Raw genomic sequence first — 22,792 nt, forward strand, 5'->3', positions numbered from 1 at the left:
TTCCTTCCTTCCTTCCTTCCTTCCTTCCTTCCTTCCTTCCTTCCTTCTTTCTTTCCTTCCTTCCTTCCTTCCTTTTTTAAAGATTTATTTATTTATTTGAGAGAGAGAGAATGCAGGCACATGCAGGAGTGGGAGGAAGGGCAGAGGGAGAGAAGTTCAAGCAGACTCCCTGCTATCACGGGCCTGCTGAATCTCATGACCCATGAGATCAGGACCTGAGCCAAAACCTAGAGTCAGTCGCTTAACTGACTGAGCCACCCAGATGCCCCTGCTTTTCCTTGTTTCTTAAAGTAACAATTAAGCTCTTGACTCTGTGCATCCTTATCTTTTTCACTAATTGTTTTCACATCTTCATTACTGTTGTCATTTTGGCTAATACAGGTGAGACCATCGGTCCTAGTTTTTGCAGATCTTCCAAGAGCCTGAGAATCCCTGCACACAGCGAAATGAGACATTAAAGACATGATTCCTGCCCTAAAGAAGCTTCTAAAATTAGTTGAGCAAACAAAACATATATACATTAATAGTGAAATGTCAGTGCAAATAAATGCTTTAGGATCTCAAAGGCTATTGGGGACTTTAGCCAGGAAGTCATTCCTTTAATCAATTCATTCACTTACTATGTGCCAGGCACTGTGTTGAGTCACGAAAGATGATTTTTGATATCTGAATAGGGTGATATTTGAACAGGCTTTCAAGAGTGGGTAGGATTTATGTAGCTATGGAAAAAAGTAAGAATCCTATCCTGAGCAAAAAGAAGAATGTACAGAAATACAAGATTGGAAAAATACGAAGTGTGAAAATAAACCAGCTTAGTTTATGGAGAATATTTGTGTGACATCAAAAAAGATCTGCATATACTGGCATGAAAAGATGTTCTAGATCTGCTAAGTGGAAAAAGCAAGTTGTAGTGAAGTATTCTTTTTTTTTTTTAAGATTTTTTATTTATTTGACAGAGAGAGACACAGCGAGAGAGGGAACACAAGCAGGGTGAGTGGGAGAGGGAGAAGCAGGCTTCCCACGGAGCAGGGAGCCCGATGCGGGGCTCGATTCCAGGACCCCGGGATCATGACCTGAGCCAAAGGCAGACGCTTAACGACTGAGCCACCCAGGCGCCCCGTAGTGAAGTATTCTTAACAAAATTTCATTTTTTGCAAACATATGTTAGTGTATGTGACTACAAAAAGAAGAAATATACTCAAAAGTAAGAGCAACCGCTGGGGGCTAAAATGGCAAGGGGCACTCATTATGAAGTTCCATAATCTAACGTTTTTCCCCAGCTAAGCATGTGTTACTTCCATGATGAGAAGGGGACAAAAGGTAAATGAAGATAAATTAATAAATATTTTAAATAAATAAGTTACAGAGTTTAGACTTAATTTGGTAAGCAACAATGAGCCACGTGTAAATACTGAATTTTGGGAAGCCTTAGGGGCTTTTGAGAATGCTTTGTAAATATCTCAATAGTCCTTGATAGCCCTTTGCAAATCTCTGCTGAAATAGCATCTTCTCCAAGCAGGTGGGGTCTGCATGCTTCCCCAGTGGTCTGCTGGGTCTCCTGTAGCCCCTTGGCATGCCCACCCCAGCCCCTTACTCCCCACTCCCATGCAGAGGAGTACTGTTCCTTTTACCTGGTGGATCAACAACCATTTATAGCACAGAGGTAATGACAAGGGAATTTATTTATTTATTACTATTTTTTTAAAGATATTTTTAATTTATTTATTGAGAGAGAGAGAGAGAGAGAGAGCGCGCTCTCGCACATGGGTGCATGAGCAGAGGGAGGGGCAGAGGGAGAGGGAGAGAAATTTAGTAGATTCCATGCTGAGGGCAGAGCTGGATGAGGGGCTCAGACTCATGACCTCTGAGATCATGACCTGAGCCGAAATCAAGAGTCCGATGCTTAACGACGATTAACCAAGTGAGACACCCAGGCGCCCAAGAAATCCATTTTCTTTCCTCATTCTTTAGATAGCTTTTGCGGTAGCTCCATAACAGAACAAATAGGAAGGCTAGAAGGGAAGAGAATGATGGAGAAAGGAGGTTTCTCTTCAAATGGGCCTTCCATTCCCAGTAGATATTCCCTTCCACAACAGCAGGCCGGGAGGCTGATAGGCTGTGGCTCACTTTAATTCAGATCTGTAAAACCAGATTGGCTAATTTAGTTGAGTCAGCCAAGTAGAGAGAGATTGAGAATGGGACTGTGGGTTCCAAAACAGAATCCCCAGCCCCTAAAGTGCTGGCCCCGTGGGAGACAGAGTAGTTTTCCCCACTGGGAAAATAACTGTATACACTATTTTAATATTAATCATTCTAAAAATATATACACCGCTTTATTTTTTTTTAAAGATTTTATTTGTTTATTTGACAGAGCACACAAGCAGGCATAGTAGCAAGCAGAGGGGGACGGAGAAGCGGGCTCCTTGGCAGGCAGAGGGAGAAGCAGGCTCCCCGCATCAGGAGGCCGATGCGGGACTTGACCCCAGGACCCTGGGATCATGACCTGAGCTGAAGGCAGACACTTAACCGACTGAGCCACCCAGGCACCCCTATCCACTACTTTAAAATGTTGATATATCATGAATATCTCCATGCCAACAATATTCATCTGCAATACTACTTCTCAAAGTGTAATTTGGGGACCCTAGGAGTCCCAAGACCTTTTCAGGGGGTTCATGAGCTCCAAACTCTTTTTATTTAAATTCTAAAACATTACTTGCCTTTCTCATTCTCCTGTCACAAGTTTCCTAGAGGCTACATAATACACGATATTGCAACAGTATAAATGCACAAGCAGACATAAAAATCCAGCTACCTTTATTAACTTTGACATTAAAGAGAATAGCACAAATGTAAAATAATGCCACTTTTTGGTTTTTGAATATGTACTTATTTTTCATAAAGTGTTGTTCATGTTACCATACAATAGAGTCTATTATTTTTAAGTGAAACAATGAACAAATATTTCTTAAATTTCTCTTTAAAACAGATTTTATTTATTTAAGAGATAGAGAGCAGGCATGCAAGGAGTGGAGGGAAGGGCAGAGGGAGAAGAAGGAGAGGGAAAGAATCTCACACAGTCCCAGACTCAGTGCTGAGCCTGGAGCCGGACTTGGGGCTTGATCTTAGCACCCTGAGATCATGACCTGAGCTGACACCAAGAGTGGGAGGCTTTACTGATTGAGCCACCCAGATGCCCCATTAAATTTCTCAGTTTTAATATAAGAAGTTTTGATAGACATAGCACACATAAAAGTACCTCTCTGGTGTCCTCAGTACTTTTCAAGAGTGTAAAGGGGTCCTGAGACCAAAAATGTGAGAACCTCTGATCCACAATATCATGTTTTAATAGCTGATTTAGTTCATTGCACTGGAGTATCGTAATTCATTTAATTAGTAAGTAATGCCAAAGAATAAGATCCTTAAAGTTAAATTTGTGTACACTCTTAATTACTTCTTTAAAATAATTTTCAGGGATGATTTTTAACATGCATACTTATTTACTTACTGTACAAAAATGGACTAACATCATTAATGTAATCCACCCCCTCAGCCAATCAACACTTTCCATTCTTTCTGTTTTGACTACTAGTTTAAGACTTTATCACTAGGTCACCATTTCCAAGGGGAAAGTACCTTGTGGCTCATCTAGCCCAGTGGGCTCCAACTTAATCACTTTGAAATCTTTTTAAAAAGTAAATTCCCAGGGTTGTGGGAAAGAACTGAGCATAAATCTCAAATGCCTTTATCTACATGTTTACTGTCGGTGGAATCAATTCATTCTTCTAAAGTACAGGCTGAAATGAGTGCTGCGTCATACATGCTCCTGGAGCCCTCTCCTACTGAGGATTGGGGCGGTGCGCTGTAGCCATCTGTGTAGCCGTCTGTCCATCCTCTCCGAAGACCAGTGGCCTCCTTCTTGAACAGCACCCACGGCGCCTCCTCTCTTCTACTTCCCGTGCTAAGCCCAGGGCCAGGCACTCACTGAGGGCGCAGCAAATTTTCGTGAACTGCTGAACGAAGGCTCTACCCTAGCAGATCCTTATTCAGTAGGTCTCAGACAGAGCCCAGAAACGTGCAGTTTTAATAAATCCTGCCTCCGACGTGAGATAACAAGAGTTCAAGGGTAACGGGCTGGGCTGCTCCACCACTAGGTGCCTCCGTCTTGAATCCCCATAACGGGACAGATACAGCTGCCTCACAGGGTTGCCGTGGGGAGTCACTGAGCTAATGCACGTCGCATTCTCGGCTCCGTGAAGAACACACGCCAAGCGCCTCACAGAAAGTAAGCCGCAGCCCCAGGTAGGCGACAGAGAAATCCGAGATGGGGGCAGGGAAGGGCGGAGGCAAGGCGCGCGTGGGTGCCCGGGTGGGTGTCCCTGGGGGCGGGAGTCCCTGGGGGCGGGAGTGTGGCCTCTGTTGGGCGTGACCGGAGGGCGGGGTGGGGCCTTCGTGCGTGAGCGGGGCGGGGTCGCAGCCGGGGGCGGAGCCACGGCTGGGGGCGGGGCCTTCGCGCGGGCCGCGCCGGGACCGGACTGGAGGCGGGGCGGTGGGCCTGCCCGGCCTGGCGGGCCGCAGGCGGGGAGGGGCGGGCCCGGGGCGTGCGCTGACAGGAGCGCCCCGGGAGTGAGAGACGCCTCCTGGCGGGAGCTGGCGGCAGCGTGGAACCGAAGGCGGGCGGAGGGACAGGGGAAACTGTGGCGGGGGGGGGGAGGGTGGCGGCGGGCCTGTCTCTTTAAGGTGCCCGAGGCTCGCGGGCGCTGCGTTGAGGGACGGCGCGGAGGCGCGGCCTGCCTCCCTCGCACAGCCCCGCGGCTCGCCCAGAGCTCGGCCGACCTGCGGGGGAACGAGGGCCAGGCGGCCTCGCGGCGCCGCGGCGCACGGTGAGCGGGAGCAGGCGGGGCAGGGTCTGCGGCCGGGGAGGGTCCGGGCCCAGAGCACTGTCCTCTGGAGGCCGAGGCCGCGGCGGACTCTCGGGGCCGGGAGAAACGGAGCAGCTCCCGCGCGGCCTGGGCCCCGCCTACGCGCAGGACAAAGTGGGGGCGCCGCCCGGTGGGTACTGGGCGCGGGCACGCGGACCGGCGGCACCTCTGCGGCACCCTCCCCTGCCTCGCTGGTCAGCGGCGCGTCGGTGAGCCGAGGGTGAAGAGCCGCCGTGGCCTCTGCCTCCTCACCCGGCAGCAGGGGCTCCATGCAGCGCACAAAGGCTGCTGTCAGTGCCATCCCCCTGGGACCACACACACACACAGGTCGCCAGAGCCTGAGAAACTGGTCCCGACGTAGGAAAACAGTTCCGCTGTGGTATCGTTCCTCACTCCTTAGAAAAAAAAAAGGGGGAGGCCCTTTAAATAATTCTGCTACCTGTTTTATATATGCCCTTATTTACTTGAATATTTTTTCCAGTAAGATTTTGGGAGTAGTATGAAGACAACCAGAAGAGATGGGGAAAAAAAATCCCATTTTTAGTGAGTGTGGGATGAAAACTAGTTATGGATAAAAATCACTTTTCAAATACCTTCTTTGGCCTCCACGAATATGCACCAGAAATCATCCGACTTTGTATGTGGTGTTAAATAAATTAAAAAATTGGGTTACTAACGGTCTTTAAGAATAGTTTATGGGCCTCAGTAACAGTCACCAGGGCTTTCTCTTTCAAAATTGAGTCATCCCGGGTGCAAAGCCCTTTATTCTTTTCACCTTCTTATTGCTTTTGTTTTATTGTACTTTATAATACTTAGAATAAAAGTTTACAGTAATCATAAAGGCCCTATAAACTCACCTTTTATATATCCAACATCAGTAGCCATTTATTTTACTTGATTATATTTTTGGGAGGGTTTGTTTTAACGCCAAGAAGTTATATCTTTTAAAACAGCTTAATAAACATGTCTGTGGTTTAGCCACTATCAGGATTTGTGCTGGTCTTTTTTCCTTCTTTTTTTCAAAGTGTACTATCTTCTTAATAATGTTGAAGAATCTATGGTACCTTTGGTATAGAATTAAAAGAATATCTTCACATTTTAATAAATTACTCAAGAGTTCTTAATGCAATTAATAATTTACTATCCCCTTTGTTATTTGCTGGGTTATTTAAAGAATGACTGTCAACTCCTTTCTCTGAGCTGCTTCATTCTGGCTAATTATGTTAAGAGGTAAAATGAGATGGTCATAAATAATCATTAGAACAAATTGCATTTTAAAAATGTGTTAAATTGGGGCACCTGGGTGGCTCATTCGGTTAAGCGGCTGCCTTCGGCTCAGGTCATGATCCTGGGGTCCTGGGATCGAGCCCCAGGTCCGGCTCCCTGCTCAGTGGAGAGCCTGCTTCTCCCTCTCCTTCTGCCTGCCTCTCTGTGTACTTGTGCTCACTATCTGTCAAATAAATAAATAATCTTTTTTAAAAATGTGTTAAATGTTTTAAATTATGATACAATATTAATAGTTTTAAATATGAGCTTAGAGTTGAATAATGGGCCTAAAACTAAAGTTGAATGGTAGTGGAACAGTATTAAAACTAGTTATTTGCCTCAGTAACCTGATGGTTTTTATATACATATCATATATGTGTATATGAAGTTGGCTGACAAAACATTACTATATAAAAATTGTAGTTTGTTTTCACTGTTTAATCATTCATTGAGAATGTCCTTTAAATGATCACTCAAAAGTCTTTTAACACGAGTCTTGTTTTGCTTTTCATTTCTGTACGTGTTCTTAATCTAGCCCTTGCCTTTGAATTAAAGGTTTTTTTTTCTTTTTGTTTGTTTAGCTTCCTGGGAGTTGATTGTCTTTGAAGAAACATGAAGACACACTGTGTTGTTATGCTTACTCTAGCCATCCTGGTGTTCCTGACATGGGTCCCTGTGTCACTGAGTTGTAACAAAGCACTCTGTGCTAGTGATGTGAGCAAATGCCTCATTCAGGTAGGACTGAGTGTACTTTTTATTACTATTAAAATGTAAAAGAGATAGTGCATATATACAGATAGAGTGTGTGTGTGTGTGTGTGTGTGTGTGTGTGTGTGTGTGTGTGTATGTATTACAGTGTAAGGCCTGAGTATTAAGTCAGCTCCTGAGGTACTGAACCATGACATACTGGTCTGGGTTTTTGCCTCCATAGTTTTCTTGCATATTCCCAAGGTCAGATTCAAGAAGTTTGGTGCTGAAAATAATATCCAGTTTCATAAATATGCCATTACAAAGTGATGAGCGCTCCATTCAGATAAAGTAAAGGGTTTCCTTGTATTACCTAGTTTATATACCAAAGAAGTTCAATTACTATATTTAGAAAAAAATTTAGCTAGTCAAATAATAGACAGATTGTTTGCTTATATAAAGTAATAGTTGTCCATTCTGTGCAAATGTAGCAGCTTAATGCAGTAAACATTTATGTCATGCAGTGTCTGAGGGTTAGGAGTCTGGGAGCAGTGGAGCTGGGTGGTTCTGGCTCAGGGTCTCTCACAAGATTGTAGGCAAATTGTCGGCTGAGATTGTGGAGAATCTGCTTCCAAAACACTTGACAATTATCTCTCTTTCAGTCATCAGGATGAGCCTAGGGATGTAGCTACCACTGTCATTTTTCTGAAGAAAAGATTGAGGTTAAGTAATTTGGTTAGGTTCATATAGCTAGTAAGTGACTGTAGAACGAGATCTTTAACTCCAAAGCCTGGGGCCTTCCCACCAACCGTACTGGTTATTACTCCATAAAGTTGTGTTAATTAGTGGTGACCTTCACGTGTTATGTAGCTGTTCTTTCTTCTCATCCTGTTAGACCATCCGCAGTCTTGTGCCTTTTGTGTGTGTATTTATTAGCCTCCCTTTTAATTTTTGGTTGTTGGCTAAGAAATCCGGTAACCACACATATTAGAATTCTATGTAAGGTAGGAGTCAGCTGTAATTCCAACATGGAGCAGTTGTGTGTATGTACTATAAGTGATAATGATTTTTATAGATTTGAGGTATTTTGTATTTATTTTGGACATTTTGGTCCTTCTCATTAATAGTTGAGATCCTTGGAAGCCTGGCCTTTATCTGAGTGTAGTTTGCCACCATCTCATACTCTCTTTACCCTTACTTTGCATTTCAAACCAAAACATTGAAATAGAGAAGTTTGTTGGTTGGTTTGTTTTTATTTTTTTTCACTGTGGACATTTTTCAAGCATAAATAGAAGAAGAGAGGAGTACAGTGAAGGGCAGTCCGGCAATTAACTCAGGCTACCCATGTTTCATCTGTGTTCCTCTACACTGCCCACCCCAGCTATGTCTTAATTTTAGGCAAATTCCTGATACTGTTTTATCATAATTCTAATATCTACATCTTAAAGATAAGAACTCTAAAACACAGATATTAGCAATTTACGGGGTGCCTGGCTGGCTCCATTGGAAGACCATAATACGATCTCAGGGTTGTGAGTTCGAGCTCCACTTTGGGTGTAGAGATTACTAAAAAACAAAAACAAAAAACTCAAATAATCTTAAAAAGAATTAACAGTAATTTTAAATATAATCTAATTTTATACATGGAAGTCTTGATATGGCATGTCTGCTTAGGCTCATGCTGGCAGAAAATTTTGTAGTCTGTATATGAAGTCCAGCTTTGTGCTCTGGGCTGATGGGGAAGTGGTGCCCCTTCCCACGTAGCTTCAATGTAGCTTCATTATTATTAGAAATAAAGTATCACAACAATTGCTGTGTTCATGTTCAGGTAGAATTTCACTTAAATACCACATTATTTTTGACTCTCCAAATCTATAATTTCCATTAGTTCAAATAATTAAAAATTGGATTTTATTAAAATAACTTGCTTGGTAAAGGAGTATTTTAAAAAGAAAGCTTTTGGTTAATATTGATAAATACCCTCAAAGATTTTTGGTTTGTTTCTTTTGCTTTTAAATTAAAAAATATGTAGGAGCACCTGGGTGGCTCAGTTGGTTAAGCATCTGCCTTCAGCTCAGGTCATGATCTCAGGGTACTGGGATCGAGCCCCGTATCCCGTTCCCCACTCAGCAGGGAGTCTACTTGTCCCTCTGCCTTCCCCCCACTTGTGTGCACTTTCTGTCAAATAAATAAATCGAATCTTTTTAAAAATTAATTAATTTAAAAATATGTAATACAAAATACTTCAAAAAGTAAAGACTCCTATGAGTGTAAAAACTGGAAAATTGAGTGAGCTTCACCTGGTAAATGGTGACTCTAGTAAATTCATTGGAAAGAAGCTAGGACTTGTTTTCTTTACCATTAATTCAGTGATGCTAACATTTCTCAGATTCCTGTTGCTCCTTCAGAGCCAGGAGTCATCAAATCTTTTTCTGGAGTAGTAGAGACAACACTTCTGGTGCATAGTGGCAGAGTATTTGAAGCTAAAAATATTGCAGGCTTGAGGGCGCCTGGGTGGCTCAGTTGGTTAAGCGACTGCCTTCAGCTCAGGTCATGATCCTGGAGTCCCGGGATCAAGTCCCACATCAGCCTCCCTGCTCAGCAGGGAGTCTGCTTTTCCCTCTGACCCTCCCCTTTCTCATGCTCTCTCTCTCTCTCATTCTCTCTCTCAAATAAATAAATAAATAAATAAAATCTTTAAAAATAAATAAATAAAAATATTGCAGGCTTGAGAATTGGGGATTTTCTTATTCATTTATTCACAAACACTTATTGGACGTTGAAGTAAAATGTGATTAGTTCCACCATTTGACTGATTTTGTGGTCTCCAGAACTCCAGCAGATTATTTCACATTCTGAGCTTTATTTTCCTTGTATTCCTCTTGCAATGGCTATGTAACCACCTCAGAAATCAGTGGCTGAAAACATCGTTGATTTTGCCCATGAATTTGCATTCTGCCGGGGTGGGTGGGGTAACTCATCTCTGCACCACACAGCACTAGGGCAGCTTGAACAGCTTGAAGGCTGAGGGCTGGGGTTATCTGAAGCAGCACTATTCTGTAGAACTTTCTACAATGATAGAAACAGTCTACATCTGCCCTGTGCAGAGCAGTAGAAACTAGCCACATGAGGCTATTGAGCACTTGAAATATGACTTGTGTGATTGAAAAATAGATTTTTAAATTTTATTTAGTTTTAATTAATTGAAATGTAAATAGCTACATGTGACTAGTGGCTACTATACTGGATCTCACAAATCTGAAGGCTCACTGATAAATCTAACACCTGGGCTAGAAAGATTCTTCAGCACTCTCATTCTGTCTCTCTCGCTCTCAGTCACTTACTTTCTCAGTTGTCTCTCTCTATGACCTCTCTAGTGTGCTGGTTTAAGACTAGCTAGATATCTTACATATTGGCTCAGGGCTCCCAAGATATATGCCTCATGAAAGAGAGCTAGAGGAATATGTATTGCCTTTTATGGTCTCACCTTAGAGGTTACATATTACTTGCACCATAGTCATTGGTCCACCTGGATTTAAGTGGAGGGAACATAGGCCTCTGATGGAGGAACATAAAAAGAGTGTGTGGCATAAAATGGCATGGACAGCTTTGAAAAATACATACATATTAAGTGTAAAATAGATTGGCTGGCTAGGTGATTTCAGAGTTTCCTTCTAGTTCTATATAGTTCTAAAGAAAGAAAACAACTATTATGTGTTAAATAGTCTCTCTTTTTTTAAATCAGAGTAAGAAAGGCATTTCTCTCTCCTTTTTTATTGAAGTATAATTGACATACAATGTTACATTAGTTTCAAGTATACAACATGTTGATTTGACAATTCTATACATTAGTGCTCACTATAATTAAGTGTAGTTACCATTACAATATTACTTTTTTAAAGATTTTATTTTATTTATTTGAGAGAGAATGAGCAAGAGAGAGCACAAGCAGGGGAGAGGGGCAGAGAGCGTGGGATTAAGCAGACTCCCTGCTGAGCAGGGACCCTAACTCAAGGCTCCATCCCAGGACCCAGGGATAATGACCTGAGCCAAAGGCAGACGCTTAACTGACTGAGCCACCCAGGTGCTCCTGTTATTGCAATATTATTGATTATATTCCCTATGCAGTACTTTCCATTGCTATGACTTATTTTATACCTGGAAGTTTGTAGGTATACCTCTTAATCTCCATTATCTATTTTCCCCATCTCTCCTTCCCCACAGCCATTAATTTGTTCTCTATATTTAAGAATGTTTGTCTTATTTTTCAGATTCCACATATAAGTGAAATCATACGGTATTTGTCTTTTTCTGTTTGACTCTTTTCATGTAGCATAATACCCTCTAGGTCTGTCCATGTTGTCGCAAATGGCAAGATCTCATTCTTTTTTATGGCTGAGTAATATTCCTCTGTGTGTGTGTGTGTGTGTGTGTGTGTGTGTGTGTGTGTGTGTGTGTGTGTGTATACACTACTCTTCTTTATCCATTCATCTATCTATGGACACTTGGGTTGCTTCCATATCTTGGCTATTATAAGTAATACTGCAATAAACATAGCATGTATCTTTTCAAATTTGTGTTTTCCTTTTCTTTGGGTAGTTGGATTATATGGTATCGTATGTATTTCTATTTTTAATTTTTTGAGTTACCTCCATACTGTTTCCTACAGTGTTTGCACTAACTTACATTCCCACCAACAGTGCACGAGGGTTCCTTTTTCTCCACATCCTTGCCAAAACTTGTTATTCCTTGTCTTTTTGATGGTAGCCTTTCTGACTGGTATGAAGTTATACCTCATTGTGGTTTTGATTTGCATTTTCCTGATGATTAGTGATGTTGAACATCTTCTCATGTGTCTGTTGGTCATCTGGATGTCTTTGGAAAAATGTCTCTTCAGGTCCTCTGCCCATTTTTAATTGGATTATCTGGGTTTTTTGGGTGTTGAATTGTAGAAATTCTTTATGTTTTGGATACTAACTCTTTATCAGGTATATTATTTGCAAATATCTTTTCCCATTCGCTAAGTTACCTTTTTGGTTTTTTCTTTTATTTTTCTTGCACTGTGCAAAAGCTTTTTATTTTGGTGTAGTCCAACTAGTTTGCTTTTGTTTCCCTTGCCTCAGGAGACATATCTAGAAAAATATTGCTAAGACCGATGTCCAAGACATTATTGCCTGTGTTTTCTTTTAAGAGTTTTATGGTTTCAGGTCTCATTTTTAGGCCTTTCATCCATTTTGAGTTTATTTTTATGTATGGTGTAAGAAAGTGGTCCAGCTTCATTTGCATGTAGCTGTCCAGTTTTTCCAACACTGTTTATTGAAGGAACTGTCTTTTCCCCATTGCATATTCTTGCCTCCTTTGTTGTAGATTAATTGACCATATAGGTGTGGGTTTCTTTTTGGGCTCTCTCTCCTTTTCATTGATCTGTGTATCTGTTTTTGTGCCAATACAATACCGTTTTGATCACTACAGCTTTGTAATATAACTTGAAGTCTGAAATTGTGGTGCCACCAGCTTTGCTTTTCTTTTTCAAGATTGCTTTGCTATTCAGGTCTTTTGTAGTTCTCTACAAATTTTAGTATTATTTGTTCTAGTTCTGTGAAAAATGCTGTTGGTATTTTGATAGGGATTGCTTTATTTTTTTTTTAATTTGAGAGAGAGAGTGAGAGAGCGTGAGAGCAGGGTGAGGGGCAGAGGAAGAAGCAGACTCTCTGCTGAGTAGGGACCCCCCCAATGCAGGACTCGATCCCAGGACCCTGGCATCATGACCTGAGCCGAAGGCAGTCACTTAACCGACTGAGCTACACAGGCGCCCGATAGGGATTGCTTTAAATGTGTAGATTACCTTGGGTAGTATGGACATTTTAACAATATTTGTTCTTCCAGTCCATGAGCATAGTCTGTCTTTCCCTTTCTTTGTATCATCTTCAGTTTCTTTCATAAGTGTCTTATAGTTTTAAGAGTATAGGTTTCTCACCTCCTTGGTTAAATTTATTCTTAGATATTCTTTCTGTGCAACTGTAAATGGGGTTGTTTTTTTACTTTCTCTTTCTGCTACTTTATTATTAGTGTGTAGAAATGCAATAGATTTCTGTTTATTAATTTTGCATCCTGCAACTGTATAGAATTCATTTAGCAGCTCTAGTAGTGTTTTGGTGAAGTCTTTAGGGTTTTCTATATATAGTATCATGTCATCTGCAAAGACTGAGTTTTACTTCTTCTTTACCAATTTGGATGCCTTTTATTTCTTTTTCTTGTCTGATTGCTACAGGTAGGACTTCCAGCCTGTTGAATAAAAGTAATGAGTGGACATCCTTGTCTTGTTCCTGATCTTAGAGGAAAAGCTTTCAGTTTTTTCATCATTGAGTATGATGTTAGCTGTGGGATTTTTCATATGTGGCTCCTTTGTGTTGGAGCATATTCTCTCCAAACCCCCTTTGTGGAATTTTATCATGAATGTACTTTGTCAAATGCTTTTTCTGCATCTACTGAAGTAATCATATTGTTTTTATCCTTCCTCATGTTGATATGATGTATCACATTGATTAATTTGCAAATATTGAACCACCCATGCATCCTTGGAATAAATCCCACTTGATCATAGTAAATTGTTTTTTTAATGTACTGTTGAATTTGGTTTGCTAGTATTTTGTTAGGATTTCTGCATCCATGTTCGTTAGAGATATTGGCCTGTAGTTCTCTTTTTTTGTGGTGTCTGGTTTTGGTACCAGGGTGTGATACTGGCCTCATAGAATGAATTTGGAAGTTTTCCTTCTTCTATTTTTTTGGAGTAGTTTGAGAAGAATAGGTATTAACGCTTAATTTTTTTTTAAGATTTTTTTTTATTTAAGACGGAGTGGGGGTACAGAGGGAGAGAATCTTCAAGCACACTCCCTGTTGAGTGTGGAGCCTGAGATCATGACCTGAGCCAAAGAAAGATGCTTAACTGACTGAGTCACCCAGGCACCCCAGTGTTTCTTTAAGTGTTTGGTAAAATTCCCCTGTGAAGCTGACTGATCCTGAACTTTTGTTTTTTGGGAGTTTTTTTTTTTAAAGATTTTATTTATTTATTTGACTGAGAGAGAGACAGCGAGAGAGGGAACACAAGCAAGGGGAGTGGGAGAGGGAGAAGCAGGCTTCACGCTGAACATGGGAGCCCGATGCAGGGCTGGATCCCAGGACCCTGGGATCATGACCTGAGCCGAAGGCAGATCGTTAATGACTGAATCACCCAGGTGCCCCTTGTTGGGAGTTTTTTGATTACTGATTCAATTTCTTTATTAGTAATAAGTCTGTTCAAACTTTCTATTTCTTCCTGATTCAGTTTTGGAAGATTGTATGTTTCTAGAAAATTAGCCATTTCTTTTCAAGTTGTCCAATTTGTTGGCATATAGTTTTTCATAATATCCTTTATATATATATATTTTTAAAGATTTTATTTATTTATTTGACAGAGAGAGAGACAGCGAGACAGGGACCACAAGCAGGGGGAATGGGAGAGGGAGAAGCAAGCTTCCTGCGGAGCAGAGAGCCCGATGTGGGGCTCGATCCCAGGACTCTGGGATCATGACCTGAGCCGAAGGCAGACGCTTAATGACTGAGCCACCCGGGCGCCCCGTCATGATACCCTTTATATTTTTCATGAATCCTTTATATCACTCTGGTGTTGGTTATTTATCCTCCTTTATTTCTGATTTTATTTGAGCCCCTCACTCTTTTTTTTTTTTTTTTAAAGATTTTACCTATTTGACAGGGAAAGACACAGCAGGAGAGGAAACACAAGCAGGGAGAGTGGGAGAGGGAGAGGGAGAGGGAGAGTGGGAGAGGGAGGGGGAGAAGCAGGCCTCCCGCCGAGCAGGGAACCTGATGCAGGGCTCCAACCCAGGACCCCAGGATCATGACCCAAGCCGAAGGCAGATGCCTAACCATCTGAGCCACTTAGACGCCCCTCCCTCTTTTTTTCTTGATGAGTCTGACTAAATATTTATCTATTTTGTTTACCTTTTCAAAGAACCACCTCTTGGTTTCGTTGATGTTTTCTATTATGTTTTTTCTCTTCATTTTATTTATTTCTGCTCTAATCTTTATTGTTTCCTTCCTCTTTCTAGGTTTGGGCTTTGTTTTTTTTTTTTTTTTTTTTTGTTTTTACGTTAGGTTGTTTTTTTTAGATTTTTTTGTTTCTTGTGATAGATCTATATCGCTATAAATGTCCCTTTTTGAACTGCTTTTGCTGCATCCCAAAGATTTTGGACTGTTGTGTTTTCATTTCCATTTGTCTTCATGTGTTTTTTTATTTCCTCTTTGATTTTATGGTTGACTCATCTTTTGTTTAATAGCATGTTGTTTAGCTTCCATGTATTTGTGGTTTTTCCAGAATTATTTCTTGTAATTGATATCTAGTTTCATTTTGGTTAGAAAAGATGTTTGATATGATTTCAGTCTTCTTAAATTTATTGATATTTGTCTCATGGCCTAACATGTGATCTATTCTGGAGAATGTGTACTTGGAAAGAAGTATATTTTGCTGTTTTTGGATAGAATGTTCTATGTATTTCTATTAGATCCTTCTGGTCTAATGTGTTGTTCAAAGCCACTGTTTCCTTGTTATCTATCTATCTTTCTTTCTTTCTTTCTTAGGATTTTATTTATTTATTTGAGAGAGAGAGGGCACATGAGTAGGGGGAGGGGCAGAGGGAGAAGTAGACTCTCCACTGAGCAGGGAGCCCGACATGGGACTCAGTCCCAGGACCCCGGTGTCATGACCAGAGCTGAAAGGCAGACGCTTAACTGACTGAGCCACCCAGGCACCCTTCCTTGTTGATTTTCTGTCTGGATGATCTATCTACTGATAAAAGTGGGGTGTTAAAGTCCCTACTATTATTGTATTGCTATCAGTTTCTCCCTTTATGTCTGTTAATATTTGCTTCATACATTAGGTGCTCCTATGTGGGGTGCATAGATATTGATAATTGTTATATCATCTTGTTTGATTGATCCCTTTGTCATTGTGTAGTACCTTCTTTGTCTCTTGCTACAGTCTTTTTTTTTAATTAATTAATGTATTTGAGAGAGAGAGCACAAGCAGTGGGAGTGGCAGAGGGAGAGGGAGAGAATTTCAAACAGACCCAGTGCTGAGCACAGAGCCCCACACAGAGCTTGATCTCATGACCTTAAGATCATGACCTGAGCCAAAACCAAGAGTCAGGCATTCAACCAACCGAGACACCCAGGCGCCACCCCTACATTCTTTGTTTTAAAATCTGTTTAATATTGCTACTCCAGGGTTTTCTTTTTTTTTTCCATTTTCATTGGCATGGTGAGTGTATTTTCATACCTTCACTTTCAGTCTTTATTTGTCTTTAGGTCTGACATAAGTCTCTTATAAGCAGCGTATAGATGGGTCTTGTTTTTTTGTCCATTCAGTCATCCTTTGTCTTTTGATTGAAGCATTTAGTCTGTTTGCATTTAAAGTAATTATTGATAGGTATGTACTTATTCCTGTTTTGTTAATTGTTTTCTGACTGTGTGGTTCCTACAGAACTCTTTAAAAAATCAAATTGTGGGGTGCCTGGGTGGCTCAGTTGGTTAAGTGTCTGCCTTCGGCTCAGGTCATGATCTTGGGGTCCTGGGATCAAGCCCTGTATTGGGCTCCTTGCTCAGGGGTGAGTCCGCTTCCCCCCCGCCCCATCCCCCACTTGTGCCCTCAAATAAATAAAATCTTTAGAAAAAATAAATAAAAAGTCAAATTGTTGGAGGATACATAATGAAAAATAATCCCTTGAGTAATTCTCTCTACTCTTCATTTTGTTTTTCAGGTTTAATCTTCCGAGTAATAGCTTCCATTTTTACTTCTTTTACTGTTAGTTTTTTTAGCCATATGGTTAAATAATATGCTTCTACTACTGTTTTTTAACTTACCAATTCTAGATTATGTATCTAAACTGCCTTTCTGCTCTATTTGATTAGGACATGGCTTACTTACCATTCTCTCCTCCCCCACTCCTACCCTGCCATAATTGTTGTACTGTTTTTAGTTTCTCTCATCGTTCTCTCTTTTCAGTTTCTACAATGTACTTAAACCTTTCTGTTTTGTCATATCATTTAAAAACACAATCTTTTGGTGGCGTCTGGGTGGCTCAGTCAGTTAAGCGTCTGCCTTCGACTCGGGCCCTGATCCCAGGGTCCTGGGATGGAGCCCCGGGTTGGGCTCCCTGCTCAGTGGGACGCCTGCTTCTTCCTCTGCCCCTCTCACCTGCTCGTGCTCTCTCTCAAATAAATAAATAAAATCTTTCAAAAAACCCCACTGTCTCTTGATTCCTTCTGTAAGAGAAGAATATTAGTAGACCTCTTTTTCTTTTTAAATTTTATTTATTTATTTTTTTAGCAGTAGACAGAGTATAATTTTTTTTTTTTTTAAGATTTGTATTTATTTATTTGACAGAGAGAGACACAGCCAGAGAAGGAACACAAGCAGGGGAGTGGAAGAGGGAGAAGCAGGCTTCCCGCCAAGCAGGGAGCCTGATGTGGGGCTCGATCCCAGGACCCCGGGATCATGACCTGAGCCGAAGGCAGATGCTTAACGACTGAGCCACCCAGGCGCCCCTGACAGAGTATAATTTTTAAGAACTGTGCATGTGACTACCGTTTATCACCACACTTAGTATCATAGAAAGCAAGGAAATCAGTTTTCTTGCATTTGTGAATACTGCCCTCAAAATTTTCTCCTTTTGGAGTAACTTCTGATGGCTGTCTCAAAGTTTATGGGGAATGGGGTATAACCTGTACTTTTATATCATCAAGCTTGATAACGTCTATATTCTGAAGGCACTTAGTGTAATAGTTAAGAGCATGAACTCTGAATCCAGACTGTCTGAATTTGAATCCAGTTCTGTGATGTACAAACTATCTGACCTTGGGCAAGGGAGTTAACGTTTCAGTGCCTCAATTTCCTTGTCTGTGAAATAGTGATAATAACCATACCTACTATGTGTGGATATTGTGAGGATAGAGTACTTAGATCAGTTACTAGTATGTAAGTGCTATAGTCGTAAATATTATTAACGTTAGTTCTTTGTTTTGTAACCAGTTTGAATCTTCCATGCTTTATTTACAGATATATTCTAAAATTGATGATCAATAAGCCATGTGTATTCTGTAATGATTTTATAAATATTGTTGACTCTATGGTCACACAGGGCACTGTGATTACATTTCCCTTCTTGAATAACTTTGCTTTTCTTGAGTTCTAATTGTCTTTCTTGATTTTCTATCATCAGTCATTAATATCTTATGTTGTTTTAAATTCCTAGTCTGTTTTTTTCCTACAAAGGAGCCTCCTGTGTTATGGTTTCTAGACTTAACTGATTGCTGTCTAGGTCTGATGCAAGCTGTCCTGTAGTGCATCCACACCGTTACTTTCCTAAGTTGGCTCCACTATTTCTTTGATTCCATGTCTTGTTCTTTATTTTTTTTTTTAAGATTTTATTTATTTATTTGACAGAGACAGCGAGAGAGGGAACACAAGCAGGGGGAATGGGAGAGAGAGAAGCAGGCTTCCCGCCAAGCAGGGAGCCCGATGTGGGGCTCATCCCAGTGTCTGCCTTTGGCTCAACGTGAGCCGAAGGCAGACACTTAACGACTGAGCCACCCAGGTGCCCCTGTCTTGTTCTTTCTTGATTTAGTCTCATTTTGTTGTAACATGTCCTAGAGTATTTTCTAACAAAGGCAATATTGGGAGGAAATGTTCTGGGTGCTATATCTCTTTAAAATGCATTTATTCTCATTTTATTTATAGCTGATTGGTGATTTCCCTGAATATAGAATTGTTACATTATTTCCCCTGGGAACTCTGAAGACATTTTCTGTTTTTTTTTTTTTTTTAAGATTTTATTTATTTATTTGAGAGAGAGAATGAGAGAGAGAGAGAGCACGAGAGGGGGGAGGGTCAGAGGGAGAAGCAGACTCCCCGCTCAGCAGGGACCCCGATGCGGGACTCAATCCCGGGACTCCAGGACCATGACCTGAGCCGAAGGCCGTTGCTTAACCAACTGAGCCACCCAGGCGCCCTTTCTAACTTTTTATGCTGCTGGCATTCTATATTGCTAGTAGGAAGTCTGATGCCAGTCTGTTTTTTATTCTCTGTAGGTGACTTTGTTTCTTCCTTCTCTCTGGAAACCTTGAGTTTCATCTCCTGATCCTTGGTGTGGGCATTGTGATGAGCGCCTTATAAATCTCTTTTAGGAAACGGGGTTTGTTTTGAGCTTAAGACTGGGATATTCCCTTTTATTACTATGTTTATATATAACGTCCACCTCTTTTTCCTGGAACTCTGGTTAGTGTAAGTTTAAGGCAGATTCTCTAAGTCTTAGTTTTTTTAAACAGCTTTATTGAGATATAATTCTAATACTATAAATTGCACCCATTTAAATGTGCAATTCATTGGTTTTTAATGTTTTCACAGAGTTATACAGCCATCACCATAATCTAATTTTAGAACATTTTGATCACCCTAAAAAGAAAATTCATACCCATTAGCAGTCACTCCCCAATCCTTCTTCCCAACCCCTAGGCAATCACTAATCTACTTTCTGTCTTTCTGTATGCCAATTTTGGACATTTAATATGAATGGAGTCATATGATATTTTGTCTTTTATGTCTGGCTTCTTTTTTGAGCGTAATTCTTTCATGATTCATCCATGTTATAATAAGTATCAGTACTTCATTATTTTATGGTCAAACAGTATTCCACAGTATAGATATACCACATGTAATTTATCCATTCATCAGTTGATGAATATTTGGATTGTTTTCACTTTTTGGCTATGGCAAATAATGCTGCTGTGAGTATTCATGTACAAGTTTTTAAGGCGGATGTATATTTTCATTTCTTTTGGGTATATACCGAGGAGTGGAATTTTTAGGCCATATTTTCTGTGTTTAACATTTTGAGGAACTGCTAATGACTTCATACACTCCCAGCACCAGTGTATGAGGGTTCTAGTGAACCTATGCCCATTTTTAAATTGGCTTATTTGTCTTTTTATTGTTGAGTTACAAGAGTTCTTTATGTATTATGGATACAAATCCCCTATCAAAAATATGATTTACAAGTAATTTCTCTCATTCTGTGGGTTGTCTTTTTACTTTCCTGATGGTATCATTTGCAATACAAAAATTTTAAATTTTGATATAGTCTACTTTATCTACTTTTTCTTTTGTTGCTTGTGCATTTGGTGTTTTGGCTATATTAGCCTAATTCAAGGTCATAAAGATCTACTTGTATATTTTCCTCTATTTTGTTTTGTAGTTTTAGCTCTTATATTTAGGTCTGTGATTTATTTTGAGTTGATTTTTGTGTGTGCAACTTTATTCTTTTGTGTATGGATTGCCAGTTATCCCAGCACTATTTTTTGAGAAGACTATTTTTTCCCTTGGAATTATTTTTGGCACCCTTGTTGAAAATAATTTGACCAAAAGGATAAGAGCTTATTTCTGAACTTTCACTTCTTTTCCATTGATATATATGTTTATCTTTATGTAAGTACCATGTTGTCTTGATTACCATAGCTTTGTGGCATATTTTGAAATCAGGAAGTATGAGTTTTCCAGTTTTGTTCTATTCAAAGATTGTTTTGACTATTTTGGGTCCCTTGTATTACCATATGAATTTTAAAATCAGCTTGTTAATTTGTGCATTAAAACCAGCCAAGAATTTTTTAAAAAATAATTGACTTTACTTTTTAGAGTAGTTTAAGGTTTATAGAAAAATTGAGCAGAAAGTGCAGAAAGATCCAGTATACCCTTTCCCCTACACACACCCACTGTTTCCTCAATTATTAACATCCTGCATTAGTTGGTATATTTGTTACAAGTGATGAACCAGTACTGACACACTATTATTAACTAATGTCCTTAGGGCTTATATAAGGGTTCATTCTTTGTGTTGTACAGTTCTATGGGTTTTGACAGATGCATAATGTCATATATCTGCAGTTACAGTATAGCAGAATAGTTTCATTGCCCTAAAAATCCCCTGTGCTTCCACCTCATCCTCCCTTCCTTGCCCTTCCCCCCCACCCCTCCCCAGCCTTTGGCAACCACTAATCTCTTTTACTATCTCTATAGTTTTGTTTCCAATCTGTTGCATAATTGGAATTATACAGTATATGGCCTTTCCAGGCTGCTTTCTTTCACTTAGCAATATGCATTTAGGGTTTTCCCGTGTCTTTTTATGGCTTGATAGATAATTTCTTTTTATTGCTGATTTATATTCCATTGTATAGATATATCATAATTTGTCCATTCAATTGTTGAGGGACATCTTGATTGCTTCCAAGTTTTGGCAATTAACAGTAAAGCTGCTACAAATATCCATATGCAGATTTTTGTGTAGACAAATTCTCAGCTCATGATAAATACCAAGAAGCACAATTGCTAGATCATATTCTAAGAGTATGTTTACTTTTGTAAGGAACTGCCAAACTGTCTTCCAAAGTGGCTCTACATCCTTGTCAACATGTAGTGTTCTCAGTGTTTTGAATTTTAGCCATTCTGAAAGGTATATATTGGTGTCTCATTATTTTATTTTATTTATTTTTTTAAGTAGGCTTCATGCCCAGCGTGGGGCCCAACACAGGGCTTGAACTCACAACCCTGAGATCAGGACCTGAGCTGAGATCAAGAATCGGTCCAACTGAGCCACCCAGGCACCCCAGTGTCTCGTTATTTTAATTTGCAGTTCCCTACCAGCATGATATTGAGGATCTTTTCATATGCTTTATTTGCCATCTGTATATCATCTTTGGTAGATGCCTATATCTTTTGCCCACTTTTAAATAGAATTGTCCATTTTCTTACCATTGAGTTTTAAAAATTCTTTGTATATTTTGGATAACAATGTCTTTTGCGAATATTTTCTCTCAGTCTGTGGCTTGTCTTCTCTTCTCATTCTCTTGACAGCATATTTTGCAGATCAGAAGGGTTTTTTGTTGTTTTTGTTTCTTTAATTTTTTTAAAAAAATTCATTTAATTAATCTCTACACCCAATGTGAGGCTAAACTCATGCCCCAAGATCAAGAGTCACATGCTCTTCTGACTGAGCCACCCAGGTGCCCGCAGAGCGGAAGTTTTTAATTTTAATGTGGTCAAACTTCTCCATTTTTTCTTTCATGGATTGTGCTTTTGCTGTTGCCAGCTGGAATTCTGAAAGGGATTGCATTGAATCTGTAGATCAGTTTGGGAAGGCTTGCCATCTTCACAGTGTTAAGTCTTCTGACTCATGAACATGAATGTCTTTCCTTTTATTTAGATTTTTCTTTAATTTCTTTCAACAATAGTTTGCAGTTTTCAGAGTACAAGTCTTATACTTCTTCTGTTAATTTATTTGTAAGTATTTAATTCTTTTTGCTGTTGTTGTAACTGGAATTGTTTTCTTAATTTCATTATCAGATTGTTCATTGCTTGTATATATTGTAATAGATCTTAAATCTGTTTTCACCATTCTTTTCTTCATTCTGGGAGAATTCTGTGCCAAGAATTGTTAACTGAGGTTACTGGATCCTTTAAAGGCTTTAGGGGATCCCCAAAATTACATTCAAAATTGTATGTGTACAGTTTTCGTGGAAGAAACGTCCATACCTTTTAGAAGGTTCTCGAAGTGGTTGATGGCTCTGGAAAGGTTAAGGATTACTGAGGTTTTGCTTTCCATTGCACATACTAAGTTATCACTAAAATTCTTTCAAATTGGGGAGCCTGAATAACTCAGTCGTTAAGCATCTGCCTTTGGCTCAAGTCACGATCCCAGGGTCTTGGGATCGAGCCCTGCACTGGGCTCCCTGCTCGGCGGGAAGCCTCCTTCTCCCTCTCCCACCTCCCCTGCTTGTGTTTCCTCTCTCTCTCTCTCTCTCTGTCAAATAAA

General features: G+C 40.1%; 1 protein-coding gene across 1 annotated transcript in view; it reads left to right on the top strand.

The window, feature by feature from the left end:
- Positions 1–4,706: 4,706 nt before the first annotated feature.
- Positions 4,707–22,792, top strand: part of TWSG1 (twisted gastrulation BMP signaling modulator 1) — a 73,294-nt gene continuing 55,208 nt past the window's right edge. Inside the window, exons 1-2 of the mRNA XM_025886789.2 lie at positions 4,707–4,883; positions 6,770–6,923. Coding sequence (XP_025742574.1) covers positions 6,801–6,923 — 123 coding nt within the window. The 5' untranslated portion in view covers positions 4,707–4,883; positions 6,770–6,800. The remainder of the gene's footprint in view (positions 4,884–6,769; positions 6,924–22,792) is intronic.

Source organism: Callorhinus ursinus, unplaced genomic scaffold, assembly GCF_003265705.2.
Source record: "Callorhinus ursinus isolate GAN/ISIS: 27379988/994484 unplaced genomic scaffold, GSC_fseal_2.0 scaffold11, whole genome shotgun sequence".
Classification (NCBI taxonomy): Eukaryota; Metazoa; Chordata; class Mammalia; order Carnivora; family Otariidae; genus Callorhinus; species Callorhinus ursinus.